Source organism: Suncus etruscus, chromosome 4 (assembly GCF_024139225.1).
Source record: "Suncus etruscus isolate mSunEtr1 chromosome 4, mSunEtr1.pri.cur, whole genome shotgun sequence".
NCBI classification, from domain to species: domain Eukaryota; kingdom Metazoa; phylum Chordata; class Mammalia; order Eulipotyphla; family Soricidae; genus Suncus; species Suncus etruscus.
The window spans coordinates 27,645,426-27,664,840 of record NC_064851.1 but is presented as its reverse complement, the minus strand read 5'-3'; the positions used below and the strand labels follow the sequence as shown (position 1 = coordinate 27,664,840).

Below are 19,415 nucleotides of genomic sequence, written 5' to 3'. Positions count from 1 at the left end.
CCTCTGCTTTCCCCCATTTAGACTATTGAAATAGGGATCTGCAAAAAAAAAAAATAAATAAAAAAATAAAAATAAAAGTCAAGAATTCCGACTATTCTAACATTTGACCTAAAAGTGGGTCTATCTCCTCAACTCCCTGACTTAATGGAGAACCAATGGAATACTGTTTATCATAATTGAATCTGACTTTTCTGGGGTAATCTGTAAAGAACTGGAAACATTAACATCAGTTACAAATCTATCAGTCTAGTGGGGAAGTATGAATGGTTTCTGTATGTGCTCTAAGTTTTTGCTTGTTTGATAACTTAATTCATTCACAACTTACTGAATATCTTTGTTCCTCCATTTCAAACACTTGACCTCCACTAGGGAAAAATAGTAATATCACAGTTCCATTCTGCAGTACCTCTGCATAGTTTCTCTTAATTTTCTTTAACCCCTTGGAAGAAAACAATATCTTATTATCATCCTTATAACTTCTTAAAATGGAAAATCTCAAAAACATAATATTTGCTTTTTTTTTTCAGTCCTAGGATGAAAAGATGAAGTGTTCTGACTAAGAAAGCTTGTCAGGGATCACAATACAGAGGATTTTCTCTCTCCTGCAGCATCTTTGAACAACAGCCTCCAGCCATCATCAAGTTATCTAACACTATTGAGGGATAGGGGCTTAGTGGTTAACTTGCCAGTTCTAATTCTATCCTAGTTCCACCATTACTGGCTTTATAACTAAGATTTATTGCCAGTAAGGCTCCATACTTACTAGCTCTTGATTCATAACTAGGAATGACCATCTTCTGTCTTTATTGTTCTACTTTTCACAAAACCCTAGAATAATGTTCCCATGTTCCTCAACAGTTTTTTCAACCATAGTTTCCTTTGACCTTTTTTTCTTCCTGTTCCCTCCCCTCCTCTATTCTCCAAGTTGGCACTGAACCTTTCAAATCATGGCCTCCCAATTTTGTTATTTTCATTTGTGATTCACTTGGATTATCCTGGAAACTATGGGAGGGGGTACATATAGCTGTTCTAACTTGAGAAACAATGTTCAATAACATGGGCACAAATAAACCCCAAATCCACATAACCAGGATGTTCTTTCCTTCCATTTTCAGAATGTTGCCTATTTCCACTGAAATTTCATTACAATGATCTTTAATGTCTTCACTGATTTTCTCTTTATGATAGTTATGATTATGAATTGTCTAACATGATGAAAAATTTCTAGCTGTTTTCTTTAAATCCTTACCCTAGAGTCACCTTTAAAAGTTCCTTCATGAGAAAGTACATGAGAATATATCAAAACACACCCAAATTCATGGATATATTAATATATGTATTATATTAAATAAATATAATTATGTGTATTCATAAATAGACATATAATATAAATATATAAACAAGTTAATAAATAAATGTTATTTTAACTATAGTATAATATTATTAATATATGAATAAATTCAATAGCAAAATAACTAACACCAAATACTCTAATTAAAATATGCACAGGGCTGGAGTGATAGTTTAGTAGATAGTGCTCTTGCCTTGTATGCAGTTGACCTGGATTTGATACCTGACATCCTATCCAGGATATGATATCTGGCATTGATACCCCAAGTCCACTAGGATTCAGCCTGAATTGGACTTGTCATGCCAGCATGACATTTGTATGATATGGTTCCAATGATTTTGAGGTATCTGTAAGCATTCAGTTACTGATCCTATGGATGGTGTGCTGGGGAAAATCACCAACCTGAGGCTATGTTACCAGAGATGGGCAAAGTGGCTTACAAGAGAGTAGTATGCTTAGTGTGCAACACATCATATGTCCTAGGTTATATGACTTTAGTTTATATTTCATCGTTCTATAGTTGATAAAATGAAGAATATGTTTGTGAGTATGTATTTATATGTGTGTGGATGTGTGGATGTGTGCGCGTGTGTGTGTGTGGTGGGGAACAGTAATAGAACAAAAGGAAGAAGTGTAGTAAAGGAGTATATGGAGAGAACAAAGAAAAATCAGAAAATGTCTGATCTGAGTTTGTAAATGGTTCAGTAAAATTTATGTCACTGAGTAAATGCAAAGTGAAGCTACAAGTTCATATCAAGCACACAGGAAGAAATGCAGCAGAGAAAGAGTCAGGCTGTGACATATTACAGGCTCAGGACTGCTAGCATTTCCCTGTGAAAAAGGTTTAATGGTCAGAACAAAGGTGACAATTGTCTTCATTTAGTGAAAATGCTTTTATTGACCTGTCTTAGTCCGTTGGAGCTGCTGTAATAGAACACCATAAACTTGGTGGCTTAAATCACAGAAATTTATGATTTCTCACAGTTTTGCAGTCTGGTAAGTTAAAGATCAAGGTGCTAGCAATTTCTGAGTCTGGGAAGGCCCACTTTTTAGTTCAGCAGTGATGGTTTTCTTGCTGGGTAATCAAGTGAAAGGGGAAAAGGACATTATGGGGTCTCTTTTTTATGGTATGGGCGTTTTCTCATGCAGTGCTTAGGAACTAGAGGGGCCCCACTGGCACTTCTAAGTAACCTGGAATATTGATTCAATGCAAGGGCTTGAAGATGTGATGATGGTTAAGGTTCTGTGATGACTGGGGATACTTGGCCATTCCAATGGTCCTTAGCCAACACAAAATGATGCTTGAAGGATCATGTGGTTCTAAGAACCAAATCTATGCCAGGCATGTGCTATAGTAATACTGCACACTCATAAAATATTTTATAAGGACTATAATTCTATTCACAGGATCTATCCTTGCGACCTTAAAACCTCCCAAAGCTTCTAGATCTTAATTTCATAATATTGGAGGTCGGCATTTCACCATAAGACTCTGGGACATAAGAAACTAGCATTCAGTCTTAAACAACTGTTGTACATTATGTGAGTATAATTTACTGTAGGGAAAATTCTCTTATCAAACAATTCCTTTATAGTTCTTTTAGTTAAAAAGAAATTTAGACATTGCCTGAATAAAATAATTATGCTAGGCAGACTCTGCCAAAGTCTGGCACATGATGGTAATTGTGGGAAGAATTGCTTTACGCATGGCAGTCAGGTAGGGGCTCTCAATCATTCCCAAATATTGAAAAGGTGAGAAAACTGATGTGGATGAAGGTTTCAGCTCAAGTGAACCTGTTTGACCTTTAAATAAGGCTGGAAAGACATCATGTACAATATTTATTTAGGAGCTTGGGAGCACAGAATTAAGATGAGATGGTACCAAAGCTGCGTGAGCATTGAATTTGGAGCAAGTATGAAAAAAGTTTTAGTTTGAATGAAAAGAGGGTAATATTTTTGTTTGGGGGGAAAGCTGAGGTCAACGTTATCTCAACTTTTTTGACCTTCTGTTTTTAATCACAGTTTTATAACTCACAACTATTCCCAAACCATTGATTTCAGGGAACTTTTTTTTTTTTACTTCGAATCTATATAAAAAAAAAGGCCAAAGAGTATATATTATATCGGTTTAATGATTTATCTTAAAAATCTCTGAACTGTGGAATCATGATTGTTATGACTGAGAGACACCTGCTCACCTTTCTGAAATGAGTTGCTGAAAAAATATTTTGAGATTTAGAAAGGGTAAGGGATACAATGTTGACCTTTTGGAGACAGGAAACTTTTGATGAACTATAGGACACCAAGACAGTTCATTTTAAAGATGGTTTCAAAGTATTATCCAAGTTTGGTTTTGTGTGTGCAGTGCTGAAGCCCTCCCATTATCTTTTTACATAAACTCCACAGTTGTCCGTATGTCTGCAAATCCTCATGTGGCACCTTAGCTTCTAGGTTTTGTGGCTGATTATCAATCTCTTGTTGTGGACAAAATTAAACTCTCCTTACTATTTGACAGCATGGAACTTTCCTGTGATGGGCAGTGAAAAGAAAAGAAAGAGAAGAAAAGGTCACCAAAAGCACTTTCATGTAATTAAGTTTGTGTAAACAGCTAAATAAAATAGTTGCTAATGACATTTGCTTGATTCTATTATACGAGTTTTGAGTTCCTGCTCTGCTTCCACAGTGGTCTCAGAATAAATAAAGGATTAGCTCCTCATAAAAAAATACAAACTGTAATCTTTGTTGCAAGTAATATAGGATATGTATATATATTCAATATATTTTGTTCAAGTGTCTTTGATTAATAACATTATTGAGATTTTATTTATACTGCAGTATATTTTGAAGTCTGTATATACTATATTATGTCTGCTAACAAACATCTAGTTTCTATCTATCACTGTTCATTTGATCCCTTTTAACTACCCCACTTCTAACCAAAATTTTTTTCTAATCATCTAAGAATTTGTTTTGTTTTATTTTGATGATTCATCTGTTTTATTTCTTTTTTGGGAAGTAGGGGCCACACCTGGTGGTGCTCTGGTAAGGAGTTTCTTCTGGTTCTGCACACAGGAATCATACCTAGTATTGCTCTAGGGCCATTTTGCATGCTGGGAACCAAAACCATATCGACCATTTACATATTTTTCTGATCATGTTTTTTATTTAAGGGGGACACACCTGACAATGCTCAGGGTTACTCCTGACCCTCTGCTCAGAAAATGCTCCTGGAAGGCTAGGGAGACCATATGGGATGCCAGGAATAGGACCTGGGTCTATCCCGGTCAGCCACATACAAGGCAAATGCCCTACTGCTGTGCTATCACTTCGACCTCTGACTGTGCTTATTTCATTTTTAATCTTTCACCTGTAAATGAAACACCACAGGAACACATCACACTGAACAACTTATACATTTTTTCTCAAGGTATCCTTTACTTGGGCTTGTATGTTTTTGCTCCCAGTTTATGTTATTCTTCATTCTTTTCACTTGTTTATCTGTATAAATATGGAATTTGCATACATGTGTACATAACATATTTTTGATTTTGTGAGACAAGAATTCTAAAGTATAGTTTAAAATTTACCATCAAATTTGTATAGAATTAACAATTTGCTTAGTTACAGCATGTAGTCAAGCATCCAAATTTACTGCTTTAACGTAAAATCCCCTAAAAATCAGAGAAAATCTATAAAACTGGAGGGTGAATGCTATTTGTAGAATTAATGAAATTGTTTGAATATATATGAGTAAGTTAACATTTCTAAACTAGCTTAAATTTGTCTTATAACTCTATGCCACTAAAATAAATCCTATAAAAACTATCTTCATTTATTAAACACATTTTATTTTAGGAACACAATAAATAAAATCAAGAGGGACACTGAGAATAACACAGATTCTATTCTTCAAATATAACAGAGGGTGCTAAAAAATAATAATGCTATATGGTGTGAAATGTAACTCTCAGTTTCAGGGAAGTAGTAGAATATAACACCACATAGCCAGGTTGTATCAGGGAATGTTCCAGGGGAAGAGAAGTTTGGGCATCACAGATATTATTGTTATAGACTTCATGGTTTTTTGGCTCAAGCATAAATAGAAATTGACATGAGGCCAAGTTGAGATTCAGGCTGCATTTATTTATTGATGCTTCTGCTTGAGCACAAGGTAGAGGTAATGCTGAACAGCATAGAATGGCTGTCTCCCTGAACAAAAGCCAGGGAATGTTTTTAAAGGGCAGAGAGAGAGAGGTGGCAAACAGGGAAGATGTAGAGGGGGATAGAATATAAGGTCAGAATAGAGGGTCAAAAAGCTAGAGAAATTTGGGCACATAGCTGTAAAGGACAAAACATGCTTCTCAGAAGTATTCCATGTTTTGTTTATTTCTTATTATTATGTTGTCTTTATTCTGAAGTCTTATATTTAGTATTATGATTGAGGAAAAACTCAGTGAAGGGTTAGCACTAAGGCTCATCTTGGCACAAACTTCAGTTCAGTTTCTTCTGTTGAGTTCCTCTTTCCATCCAGTACACATCCTCCTTCTGCATGCCTATGAGATGTGTCTCTCAAGGACATATATTAAATTTCTCCTTCTGACGCAATGAGCACAAAACATGAGCTTTGTGGTTGAGAAAGATATGGTTTGGGTTAAGAGCACTAAAACAGTGGGTTGGGTGTGTGCTTTGCACATGGCTCCATGTATAGTTATATTCCTGGCATTCCATATGGTCCTTCGAGTCTGCCAGGAGTAATTTCTGAGCACAGAGCAAGAAATAATCTCTGAGTGCTGCAGGTGTGGTTCAAAACCAAACAAAAACAAAAGCATACTATCTCATTATCCTCTTAAGAGTTTAAAGCTAGGGAGGAGAGGCAGGCTAAGACCCAAAAGCCATACCAGCTACACTTACTTCTCAAAATTGCTGCTTTGCTAATGGCACAACTCCATCACTCAAACAGAGATCTTTTTAGAGGTGCTGTTATTTAATCTGACCTCACTAGAATTTTGGGAGGGTTGAGTGTGGGCAACCTACCTTGTCTTCTTAGACTTCCAGAAAGTCTGGAAACCAAAATTACACCCCATGAATGCAATCATCATGTCTGCATAAGGCCAACTCAAAAAAATCTATTCTTTTGTTGTTGTTTTGTTTTGGGGCCACATCTGGCAGCGCTCAATGTTACCCCTGTCTCTACACTTAGAAATTACTTTTTGCAGGCTCAGGGTACCATATGTGATTACAGGGATCAAATCTGGGTTGGCTGTGTACAAGGCAAATGCCATCCCAGCTGTTCTATCACTCTGGCCCCTCTTGTATTTATTTTTTAAATTTTGTTTTTGGGTCACTCCTATTTCATTCTCAGGGGTTACTTCTGGCTATGCACTCAGGAATCACTCCTAACAGTGCTCAGGGGCCTGGATAGGATTCCTGGGTTTGACCGCAGGCTGGCTGCATGCAAGGGAAACTACATAATCACTGCACTACTGTCCCGGTCCCAGGGCTCACTCTATTCTTGAAAGAGATGTAAACGAAGCTATAAAAAATTATGGGTACACTGAATGTGCAGCTGAAAGCTGGGAATTCCACTGAGAAGAGGTGGGTCAAGTCTATGTTCTGCCGAAGCCATACCAGTTTCACCCACTTCTCACAATCAATGCTTCACCAATGGTACAGCTCTACCATTCAGCCTCAGATCTTGGCAGAGTTGTAAACTGACCAAAACTCTAGGTGTGTTCGTATTTGGGCTGATGTCACCAGGCTTTTTGGCAATGAGTCCAGGTATAATCCCCCACACGTTCTCGTACTTCCAGAATGCCTGGCAGCCAAAACCACATACCACCAAAGCTGCAGTACCCACCACAGAGCTTGGAATTCCTGACGCGCTTGGCTGAAACTGCAGCCACATGACAAATCCAAAATTTTCAATAATGTCATCTAGTCAAAACACCAATTTAAACAAAAATGTGGAATCAAAGCCATTTAATATTCAGAAACAAAAGAAAGTAACAGAAATATCAACTAGAAACAAGTGTTTAATAAACCTTCTGACAATAACTCAATGACTCCATCGGGATATACCAAAATTTTCGCAAATTTTCTTGTTGCCTTTACTCTTTTTCTTCTTTTCTTCCTTTTTATAAAAATAAATTTTTATTACTATTTACCTATAAAATATATTATGAGCAGCTATGTAACACATGGTATTTATATAGGATAATTTATATTCAAAACAATACAAACATACAAGCAAACAAAAAAGAGTTTAGGACCAGGCTTAGACGGAATAGACTTTGAGTTGTACCCTAAAGATATAAAGGAATATGGTGCAAGAGTGAAGATAACTTTGAGTTACTAGAGTGTAGGGAGAAGAGTTCTCTGAAGCATCTCCTGCCTTTCTATCAGACTTCCTTCACTGACAAGCTTTGGTGGTCCCTTTGTGCTCATGGTTTTTGCATATTTCTACTGTTTTTTTCCCCACTTACTCACAGTCTAATTACTTATACCTGATCCCCCCAAACAACATCATAACTTTTTCACAGTTCTTTATTTTTTAAAAAAAAATATGGAACGCTTCACGAATTTGCGTGTCATCCTTGCACAGGGGCCATGCTAATCATCTCTGTATCGTTCCAATTTTAGTATATGTGCTGCCGAAGCGAGCACTTTTTCTCAGTTCTTATCATAAAACATAGGAAATAGTAAATCTTTGCTTGCTTTTCACACACACACACACACACACACACACACACGCACGCACGCACGCACGCACGCACGCACACACACAGACCAGCTGGCTGAGTGAGTGAATGATTATGCACATGGAAAGTTAAGAATTGCCTTGGTTATGAAACAACACTTAATAGTTTTATTTTTTATGTTTCAGGTTACTTGCAACATACAATAGTCTTACCGATAAACACCTGGTTGGATATTTTAACAATACGAGGATAAGGCGGCATCTCTTAAGATCTGGATTGGTAAGATTTTACTTTCTTTCTACCTACTCTCTTATTTCATTAAGTCCAACAATTTTCTGCCTTTCTGGTTTCCACGTTGAGCTAATTTGTGACATTTTTTATTTTAGTAAATATGAGTTCTTTTGAAAGTTCTGATTTCTTTCTTTGAGGCTATGTTTCAAAAGAGGAAGGGAAGAGGAAAGGAGAGAACAATAACTACTAAGGCAACTTATAAATTATTAAAGAAAATCTCTGTGAGTGTCCAATAGCACATTTCATTCATTAGTGTATTCATTGATTTAGTCAACACCTTTATTTGGAGGGCCTAGGAATTAATAGGGATTAAAGATAGAAAAACCTTGAGTGTACTCAGAAAAATATATTGTTTTTAATTATTTTTTAAAAAGTAGAGGATATGAACATATTAAATGTCTTGTATTTCAAAGGATTCTTTCATTTCCTGGGATGTCTAATTGATACATTTTCTTCTTTTTTTAGCTCCAGAACTGTCATTTCCACAAAATTTCTACTCCTGAAAGTACATGTAATGCGAAAATAGTTTTAAAATACCAGTTTTATATAGAAAGAATACGGAGTGGTTACAGAAAGCGTGACAAGTGATTTCAGATGTTTACTTTCTTAAAACACAGTGGGTTTTCGTAACTATTGTTGCCATGGTGTTGAAAGGCTATACATGATGTTTCTAATTGTTGTTTATGTGCTTCTAACTCTGACTGAGTAGATCTCCAGGAGCTTGCTTTTTTTGTCTCCTGGGGCTTTGTTATCAGGCAGGCCTGGCTGAAATTTAGCTCTGGCATTTATAAGACAGCATCTTGAACAGCTCCAGCTTCCCGAGTTGTAAAATTAAGATAATGATATCCAATGCTCTGGACTGATGTGGCAATTAGAGATATGGGATAAATTGTTTATTTTTTCTTTGTGATTATTGCCGTAATCATTAACAGTACTTCTTTGAATAATAATCTATGAACTTCATATGTTCAAGGGAAATTTTCCTACGTATTTATCATAACATTAGCAAGCACTTATTGAACATTAATTTTCAATAAATTACATGGCAACTTAAATAAAAAATATACAAGGCTGTCTCTAGAGCACTTGTTCAACTATCATCTCTAGATCAACAGGATTCAGCTTCATCTAGAAAAGTAAGTTTCCAGAGCTCCAGACCAGGTCTTTTGAGACAAAAGCTCTGAGGTGGTACATACTGATCTGTCTTTGAATGTGTGTCCTGGATGATTCTATCACAGGATCAATTTTAAGAAGTTCTTCATTATAGGAGTTTTCAGTCTAGTTGGGGAGATCATAATTATTTCTAGAGAGGTAACAATGACACACATTAATTTCCAAGAGAGTGCAAAATGTTCTTATCATTTCGTCCTGATTGTATTTATACAACATGACATCCCATGAATTACATATTCAGGATTATAACTGAGTTATTCATTTTCAAAAACACTTTCTATAACCATATTTCTTTTCTCCATTTGGAAAGATGTATTTATAAAATAATTATCAACAGCCTCTCACTTGATGTACAATTCAAGCTGAGCTCAACAACTCTAATTTGTTTCAGCAGTGTTTAGAAGGGGCCAGAGAGATAGCACAGCGATAGGGCGTTTGCCTTGCACACAGCCAATCCAGGAAGGACGGTGGTTTGAATCCCGGTATCCTATATGGCTCCCAACCTCCCCTGCCCCCCCCCCACCACTTATGCCCACTAGGAGCGATTTCTGAGTACCGATGGGTATGACCCAAAATTCAAAAACCCCAAAACCAAACCAAAACAAATCAAAACAAAAATTCCAGTGTTTTAAAAGGAAGACTACAATTAAGTAATAAGTGGATTTAAATATGAGACATGAAAAAGGTGAGTAAGGTTTAAAAAGTGGAAAGGAAAATGAACAATTTGGGAAGAATTATCATCCTGTTTATAGAAGATTGAGAAAATAGGACAAATATGCATAAAGAAAGAGATGAAAAGGAAAAAATATATGAATAAAATTCTAAAACTACTACTTCTGGCATTTTGCAATGATGGCACTTGAAACCTTGTTTAGACTACCTTCTATCTGCTGTAATGCATTATCTTAAGGATTCTGAATCACAACAAATTAAATTACATTCTGGGCTGGAGAGCAGAAGAAAAAGCAGTAAAAAGCAAAATAATGAAACCAATCATTTTTAAAAATCAAACTGATGTGAATCTCTGTAGCTTCTATGCATTGCCCTTCATAATACATCCTGTGAGAACATCAGTCCTTTGACCACCACTCCTATTTATTGTTTCAAGGTAGGGTCTTTGTCTCTAGTGTGTGTAAAAAAAAAGAGAGAAAGGAAGTAAAAAAGGGAATAAAGAAATGAAGAGAACACCTGGGTTTATTCAAAGGAAAATGTTCCTCTAATGAAGACCTTGTTTTAAAAATCATGTTCCATCTGCATGTGTTTCCACATAAAATAGGTGTGTGAGACTGGTTTGCTTTTTTCTACTTTAAAAATTTCTATAAAAGGGGAAATTTATCAACCATAATACTATATTTCTTTGGGCTTAGAGTACATTGTCATTTTCCTCTTATTCCTCTGTGTTTCTCCATTTTTGGTTCCTAACAATACATATCCTGATTATGTTTGCATCTAAGCCTTATTTATTTATTTATGATAGATCACAAGAAGTGGAAGAATACTTTCTGAAAAAGAATATAAACTAAATATCATGAAGCGGGATCACCAGAAATATGTCCGGGAGTGCTTGGCTCAGGCAATTTTCCATAAGGTTCTTGATATGGAGGTATGAATAATTATTTTTATTTATAATTTCTATTTTAACATGATAACAACTCATCTATACCTAGAAGCAGGCATTCCTCCTGTATTTAATCAAAAAGGAAGAGAACAAGGTGACTTGAGAAATTCTTTATGGCTCTTTAGATGACAAAAATCCAAGAGATGAAAGTAAGCTTTTTTTTTATTTTCAGTTAAGGGAAAATATGGACATCTTATATATTTTGTGATATTTAATTTAACAAATGTAGATTTTTTAATCCATAATGGCCACTCTAAAACATACCAGCCCTCACCATCTGTACCTCAATTTCCATTTGCTAAAAAAATAAAGTGACATCTGTTTAAATATCAGTAATTCTTCTGCCATGAATTATTTCAGATCTGTTATTCTTTTAAGGCACTGAAACTCAGCCGTATGCTAAGTTTCAAGGAATAGGCATTGAAACATCTGCTGTCCCTCCTACTCTAGGTCAAATTGGTCAGCACAGATTTACAACCAAAGCATCAACAACTTTTTTTAATTTGACATGGCATTTTTAGTGGAATATCTCACTAACTTGATAAATTATTTCAGCCTTGCTTCATAGAACTTGTAGTTTCAAGCATCAACACCATTTTAATCTTTGTGAAAAAGTATGTCACTTCTTGGCTTTACTATACCGTAATAAATCAGGAAACTTGGCTCATAAAACCATTGACCTGTGTGCAGTAAACATTTATGAATAACTGTACAATCATCAATAGGCCAATACTAAATGTACTTCTGCTGAAAATATTTATTAGTACTAATATTATAGTTATGCTACTGTTGTGTATGTAAACATTTTCATAGGATTATTATGTTACTGATCCTACCCTGGTCGGTGATTGTGCCCTACCCCAGGGTGTGACCTGGCATTCTGCTCCCACCCTAGGGTGTACCTGATTCTGCTTCCATCCTAGTGTGGTACTTGATTCTGATGTATATAAGCAAGGGTCTGTGGAAGGCAGGGGCTTTTTTCAAGGGATGATTCTGGGGCTTTTGGCTTCAGCCATGTCCACCTAATAAAGCTGATATCTTCTGAAGCCTGACTGCCTGTTAGCTTTATACCCGCCGCATTCACCTCAGAACCGTCGGCTGAACGGGGTGGCAGATGCGTGCTCCGAGCTGGAGAAGAAAGACCTCATCCTCCATCCCTCCATCAGTCAGCCCCATCAAGGGCTGATTTGCAACATGCTACCTTATATTGAGTTATTATTGTGTTTACATTGTATCTATATAAAATTTTAATTTAGGAATTCATTTCATGCCTTATATAAGCATGTCTGCATAAAAGCAATTATGACCCACAAATCACTTGTTTATAAAAACATTAGTTGGAGGTGAGGGTTATAAAAACAGTAGAAACTCAACAGCTGCTGTTTAAAAATTTTGCTTTATAAAATTAATCTTTTATCAGTTTTAAACCTAATCTATTGATATCAAGTTATGTACTAGCCTCGATCCTTGAATTTTGGCTTCTCAAACATCATAATTCATTATAGTTGAGAAATATACTATTATCTAAGTTTTTGTGAATTCTTTAAGTTTTGTATATCATAGATAAACACTAATGTTAATATATTGAACAGTATAATTAGATAATATATACACATAATATATGTCAACATAAAATAAATATTCGTCTACCTTGTCATTTTGTACCATATTTAGTTTATACTGATAAAATTTATTAATGCTCTTGTATTAAGTTTCTCCATTTGCACAACAAACATTGATTTTAGATTTACTGTGTATCAGTATGAAATTTTATGATGTAACTTTGAGTTGTAATTGAAGAAAAAAAATGCTGTCAAAAATGACCAGATGCTAGAAGAAAGACCCAGACTAAGCTCAGAAAATAAGGGAATCATGACTTGTCTGTGAGAGAGGAAGTCTAAAAGAGGTCTTGCTATTTGAACTATACCTTAATACCTGATATTTCACATGAAAACATGAGAGAGGTATTCTAGAGCATAAGACAGTAAGTGTGACAGAGCTTTGTGTATGGAATGGAAAATTCACTGAGGCCAGACTGAAAGGAGTGGTAGGAAGTGACAGTATCTAAGAAGTTAGGGCTTGATTTTTGAAGGGCCTTACATTCCCAACTAAGTATTACTGTGTAGATGATGAGATGAAATTATTTTCAGCAGGTAAGTGATATAAATGAGAACTACTTTAGAAAGAGATAAAAAAAGTATAAAAGATGTATTAATGAGCTGGGAAAGATTGGAGGTGGGAGGTCAATAAGGAACCTGTTGCCAAAGGGTGAAAGCTAACAGCAATCATGAAAAAGCTGGGGATATGTCCACAGAGCTGTGGAAAAGAGAGAAAAGACCAATCACTACTGAATAAAAGGATTGGAGTTGTAATTCACAGCAAGGGTGCGGCTTTTAATTTGGTGGTTGACACATTCTGTTTTTTGTTTGTTTTGTTTCTGTGCCACATCCAGCAGTGCTCAGGGCCTTCTCATGGCTCTGCGCTCAGAAATCAGTCCTGACAGGCTCATAGGACCATATGGGATACTGGGGAGCAAACCAACCCAGAACAGCTGCGTGCAAGACAAACTTCCTTACCTGCTGTGCTATTGCAGTAGCCCAGATCAGTAACACACCGTGGACTTAAAAAGAACCCTCAAATGATTAGGGATTCCTGGTAGTGGGATGTTCTAGAAGGCAGGAGTTTTTGATAAGATAAATAGTTGTTATATCAGATGAGTCGGGGCAGAAGGGGGTGAAAGATGTTGCAGAATGAGATGGCAGGGGCTGGAGAGATAGTAAAGTGGTTGGGCGTTTGCCTTGCACATGGCCAATACACGACGGACGGTGGTTTGATTCCCGGAATCCCATATAGTCCCTCTAGCTTGCAAAGAGCGATTTCTGAGCAGAGAATCAGGAATAACACCTGAGCGCCACCGGGTGTGACCAAAAACAAACAAACAAAAGACATGAGATGACAAAGACACTGGTCATAGTGCAATGGTGTAGAGAAAAGGCAGTGTGAGTGAAGGACTGTGTTAAGTTAGAAATAAGTGGGTGAGGGAACCAAAAAGAGGGAAGGAGAAAAGAGGAGCGTCCATAAAAGGATTGATAATACTTAGGTTGGAAATGATCAAATCTGCAGGGTCCCAAAGGCTGCAGGGGGTGAACAAAACCAGAAAGAAGTACTTATAAAATGCTCTTAAATGGGCAGGAATGATTTCAAATCCAATTATAAGTAGATTATATATGTATGAGGTTTATTTTTACATTATATAATTAATATATTACTGAAATATTGGAAATTACAGAAAAGGCATTAAAAAGGAAAATAACCACATATAATCTCTCCTCTCAGATATAACTGCTGTTAATATTTCCTTTAGTATCTCTTCTATTTGTATTTATATTTTAATAAAACGATGCTATTTATGAGAAGAGCAGGTTTTTTTGTGCATAACAGACAGGACGTTTCCAGGTGGGCAAAATTTCCCATTATAACTCTACTAATGACTCTATGTATGACCTGGAGCAAGCTCATGACACACTACCTCCGTTTCTTTGCAAATAAATGTGCTTAGGAATTAGTCATTTGAGAAGAGACGATGCATGTGAAACATTTTCCTAACACATGGACAGGTGTATGGTATGAATGTGATAAATTAAAGTGCACTTCTAAGCAATTCTTTTTATCCTATTTTTAATTGGTGTTGCATGTGTTTTTTTTTCCTATTAAAAATGTGGGTCTTGGGGTTGGATTAATAATAGATAGGGCATTTACCTTGCACATGGCTGACTTGAGTTTTATCCTCAACATCCCATATCGTTCTCTGAGCATCACCATGTGCGAACCCTGATTATAGAGTCAGGAGTAAGCCCTGAGCATTGCAGGGTATAGCCCCCAGACAAAAAAAATGTGTCTTATTTTTTTTATTCAATTCTATTCTACTACTTATAAACATGTGAAAAGTTTAATCGTTCTCTCTAAGGCTGATAACTGCATTTGATTTTTACTTTGAAAGAAAATAAAAGCATTTCAGAGAACATCATTTGTGAATAAATGTTTTTATTATTATTCATGTTTTTATTATTATTCATTTCCCTCTAGGTTTAAAGTGATATTTATTGGTTATAGGATTTGAACACTTTTAACTGCCTAATATATGTTAAGAATTGGAATTCCAAAGGGTTGTATCAATTTATATTCCCACTTGCACATTTGAGCAGGTGATTATTCTCCATCTCAATGACAAGAAGGGTAATTGAGAATATAGATAGTTGGTAAGATTATTTTCCTCTAAAAATGCTTTGCTATCATTGATATAATTTTCTTCTCCATTTTTCACTATACATTTAGCGTTACCACCAACTTGAAATAAAAAAGAAACTGGAGAATTTAGCAAGGAAGGAGAGAATCCAGAGATTTAAGGTAAGGCTCTATAATGTTTAATTGTATAATGCTATTTGAGTTTCAAAAACAATGGTGCTATGATTAAATTTACTTCAGCAATTTGCTTTTGTGTTGCTCAGATCTGAGGTCAAATGATAGTTCAACCAAGTTTAGATCTTAGCTACTGTCACTGGAGAAGATAATGTTCAAATAACTGCCTGTGTGAAATAAAATTTGATAAAGCAAAAATCTTTCCAAGAAAACTTGAGAAGACCAAGCTTGAAATTTTGCTTTTATCTTGATTCATTTGTGACAGAGCCCAATGAATTTGTTTCCCATAGGTAAATATAGATATGTTCTCAATGAGAAGAAGTCATTTGAAGAATGTATGTCTGTATCTAATGATACATTTTCATGTGAACATGGTACTGGAATAATATATGGAATCAACTATCTTAGTAAATAAAATATAGATATTTTTGTGAAGGCATTTAAAATTTCTGGTTTTCTATTTTCATATTTGATAGGTATTCTTTGCAGTGAATTCATGAGCTATATAAATTTAAGTCAAGAAATGAAACATTCATTTAGGAGTGAATGAAAGGTTGCAGCGCATTGGTGGTTTTACTCAATTTTTTGAGCCATTCAAACTTACACCATAATTTATCTGTATAGTATTTAAATATAGGCCCTAAGACATTTCACAACTTGATAAATATTGGTAAAGCTTCTATGGAATTAACTTGCCACAGAAGGCAGTAATTTTCCCTCTCTTCCTAAATAGGCTAATATCTGGTATTTTTGTGATGGTCAAACATATTCTTTCTACATAAATATTAAATAAAAGATATTATAACAGATTTTTAAGATAAGAAAAATGAGTGACTGCAAATTTGTGGTGAACTCAAGTTGGCCAATATTATCTATTCAAAGATAAGTTTGTATGTATTTTCTGAAATGTTGATAGAGAAGAATGACTAGAACTGCCTGAAACAGTAAATAAACATGTTGTGCTTTTTTCACTCTCACCTAGATGGTTAGACATAGTGACTACATTATGGGGACATATTACAGCACTAGCAGATTCCCAAAAGACATTCTTGTTCCTCCTTCGATGATTTTTAATCATAATGTTTCTCCTTTTATAGATGCAATAAATGTGTTAGAAATTCCCTTTATGCAGTGTGAAACTTATTTAGGACATTATTTCAATATTCTCAGGTATATAATTGTACTCCCTGTAGTCTTTACTGATCAAAGTAGTAAGGTATATTCTACTTTTTGTTGTGACCAGGTCAAAACAGTTTAATAAATGTCATTACCAAAATGAAGATCATGTCTTTATAGCTCTTTGAGTTGTTATATTTATTTGAATGAAGTCTTTCTTTCACTGTTTCATTCAACTTTTGAAGTATGACAGTATGATACAAATAGCCATGGAAACTTTTCCTTACTGCCATAATAAGAAGAAAGGAACATTCTCGAAAGAAATGAAAAATAATTTATTTTGGGGGTGCTTAAATGTAGGGACTTTGGGGCTGGAGTGATAGCACAGTAGGTAGGACATTTTCTTGCATGCGGCCTACCCCAGTTTGGGTTCAATCTCTGGCACCCCATATGGTCCTCCGAGCCTGTCAGGAGTAATTTCTGAGTGCAGAGCTAGAAGTAACCCCTAAGTAATGCTCGGAGTGATCCAAAACAAACAAACAAACAAACAAACAAAAGAATGGGAGCCTTGAGACTACTACTGGTGATACTCAGCTACATTGTACAGGCTTTCCAGTTCAGTATTTGGACCTGAGGGCCCAGGGAATTACCAGAGTTGCATCTTGAAGTGCTAAGGAAGCAAATATTGCTGAAAAAGTATATGCAAAGCATATGTTTCATGAACATAAAAAGATTTCTTTCATCCTATTGTATCTTACCTACAAGCACTAGCTGATATTGGTAATTATCCATCAGTTCCTTATTCTTTCTTATTCTAGGGAGAGCACACAGGATGGTCTATGGACGATAACATACCAGTACTATCTCCTCATCCCCCAATTGGCCCAAAGACAAAACGTGGCCAGAGTGTTCTTACTGAAGGACATTCTAGTCCATTAACACTGGTGAGTCATATTATAGAGTCTTTTGTGCACTATTCCATTTAATTAATTCATGTCTTATTACTCACAGATAGGATGCTCTCTAGTGCATGCCTGTATAGTCTTTATAGTCCTGTTAACTCAATGTAAACAGGCATATATTTCTAAAACTCTATCATTTTTGCAAAGTCCCATGTCCAATCAAGATCATTCCTGTCAAATCATTTTACTTGTTACTTATTATATTTTAGTGAAATGCTTTAGTGAATTCCTTTTTCTTCCTTCTTTTTCTTTCTTCTCTTATCTTTCTTCCCTTTCTCTTTCCTTTTGTGTTCTTTCATTCCCTTTCTTTCTTTTTCTTTCTTTCCTCCCTTCCTTCCCCTTCCTTCCTTCCTTCCTTCCTTCCTTCCTTCCTTCCTTCCTTCCTTCCTTCCTTCCTTCCTTCCTTCCTTCCTTCCTTCCTTCCTTCCTTCCTTCCTTCCTTCCTTCCTTCCTTCCTTCCTTTCTTCCTTCCTTCCTCCCCCTTCCCTCCTCCCTCCCTCCCTCCCTTCCTTCCTTCCTTCCTTCCTCCCTCCCTCCCTTCCTCCCTCCCTTCCTCCCTTCCTCCTTCCTTCCTCCCTCCTTTCCTCCCTCCCTCCCTCCTTTCCTCCTTTCCTCCTTTTATTCCTTCCTCCCTTTCTCCCTCCCTTCTTTCCTCCCTCCCTCCCTCCCTCCTTCCTTTCTCCCTTCCTTCCTTTCTCCCTCCCTCCCTCCCTCCCTTTCTTCCTTCCTTCCTTCCTTCCTTCCTTCCTTCCTTCCTCCCTCCCTTCCTCCCTCCTTCCCTCCCTTCTTCCCTCCTTCCTTTATTTCTTCCTTCCTTCTTTCCTCTGTCCCTCCCTCTTTTCCTTCCTTCCTTCCTTCCTTCCTTCCTTCCTTCCTTCCTTCCTTCCTTCCTTCCTTCCTTCCTCCCTCCCTCCCTCCCTCCCTTCCTCCCTCCCTCCCTCCCTTCCTTCCCTCCCTCCCTCCCTCCCTCCCTCCCTCCCTCCCTCCCTCCTTCCTTCCTTCCTTCCTTCCTTCCTTCCTTCCTTCCTTCCTTCCTTCCTTCCTTCCTTCCTTCCTTCCTTCCTTCCTTCCCTCCCTCCTTCCTTCTTTCCTTCCTTCTTTCCCATTGAACCAAGGGCATCTTATACACTAGACATGAACTTTACATTTATTTAAACCCCTTATTTCTAGTTTTTTTAAAGTGGACATTACCTAGTACATACCCTAGTACTGTCACAGGATCTGTGTTACCTGTGGAAAATTGTATATGACACTTAATGAGCTATATGAGCTTGATTTAGCTCTCCATATATTTGCCCATGATAGTCGTTTAATATCTATAATGCAGCAAAATGGAATCACTTGTTCCATAAATGTTCCACATTTCTTATCTCTGAATTTCATTATTTCTGTTCTCTCATTTTATATGTAATATTTATTGTGCACAATTCATTTGTACAATATACTATTTTGGACAGATCCTTATTTTTGTGGTATTAAAAATCAAAATATGTCCACATACTTTAAATGAAAAAAATAAATACATTTAAATAAATTGCTTACTGACATCTCATGTCAGTTTGATTCATTTATAATCTAGACATGGCATTTGCTTAAAGGAAAGTGAAGTAGATTGCAACAATATATATACAATAAAAGATTTGTATGATATTTTCTGGAGGTTGATGGTTTAAACTGTAAATGGATTGCTTGATTACATCTTTATTTTTGCTCTGTGAAACTTAATATATTTCCTGTTAGCAAGAACAGGAATTTTTCTAGATTGCACAATATTTATAGAGAAATCG

The 19,415-nt window shown here is 36.2% G+C and overlaps 1 protein-coding gene and 1 non-coding gene across 2 annotated transcripts in view; one reads left to right on the top strand and one right to left on the bottom strand.

Moving 5' to 3' along the window:
• Positions 1-3,027: 3,027 nt before the first annotated feature.
• Positions 3,028-19,415, top strand: part of ERICH3 (glutamate rich 3) — a 100,110-nt gene continuing 83,722 nt past the window's right edge. The window contains exons 1-5 of the mRNA XM_049772541.1: positions 3,028-3,068; positions 8,235-8,328; positions 10,991-11,116; positions 15,467-15,538; positions 17,485-17,610. Of these exons, the coding sequence (XP_049628498.1) occupies positions 3,028-3,068; positions 8,235-8,328; positions 10,991-11,116; positions 15,467-15,538; positions 17,485-17,610 (459 nt within the window). The remainder of the gene's footprint in view (positions 3,069-8,234; positions 8,329-10,990; positions 11,117-15,466; positions 15,539-17,484; positions 17,611-19,415) is intronic.
• On the bottom strand, positions 7,908-8,014 carry LOC126008295 (U6 spliceosomal RNA). The gene has a single exon (XR_007495633.1). It is a non-coding gene; the product is annotated as a U6 spliceosomal RNA (small nuclear RNA).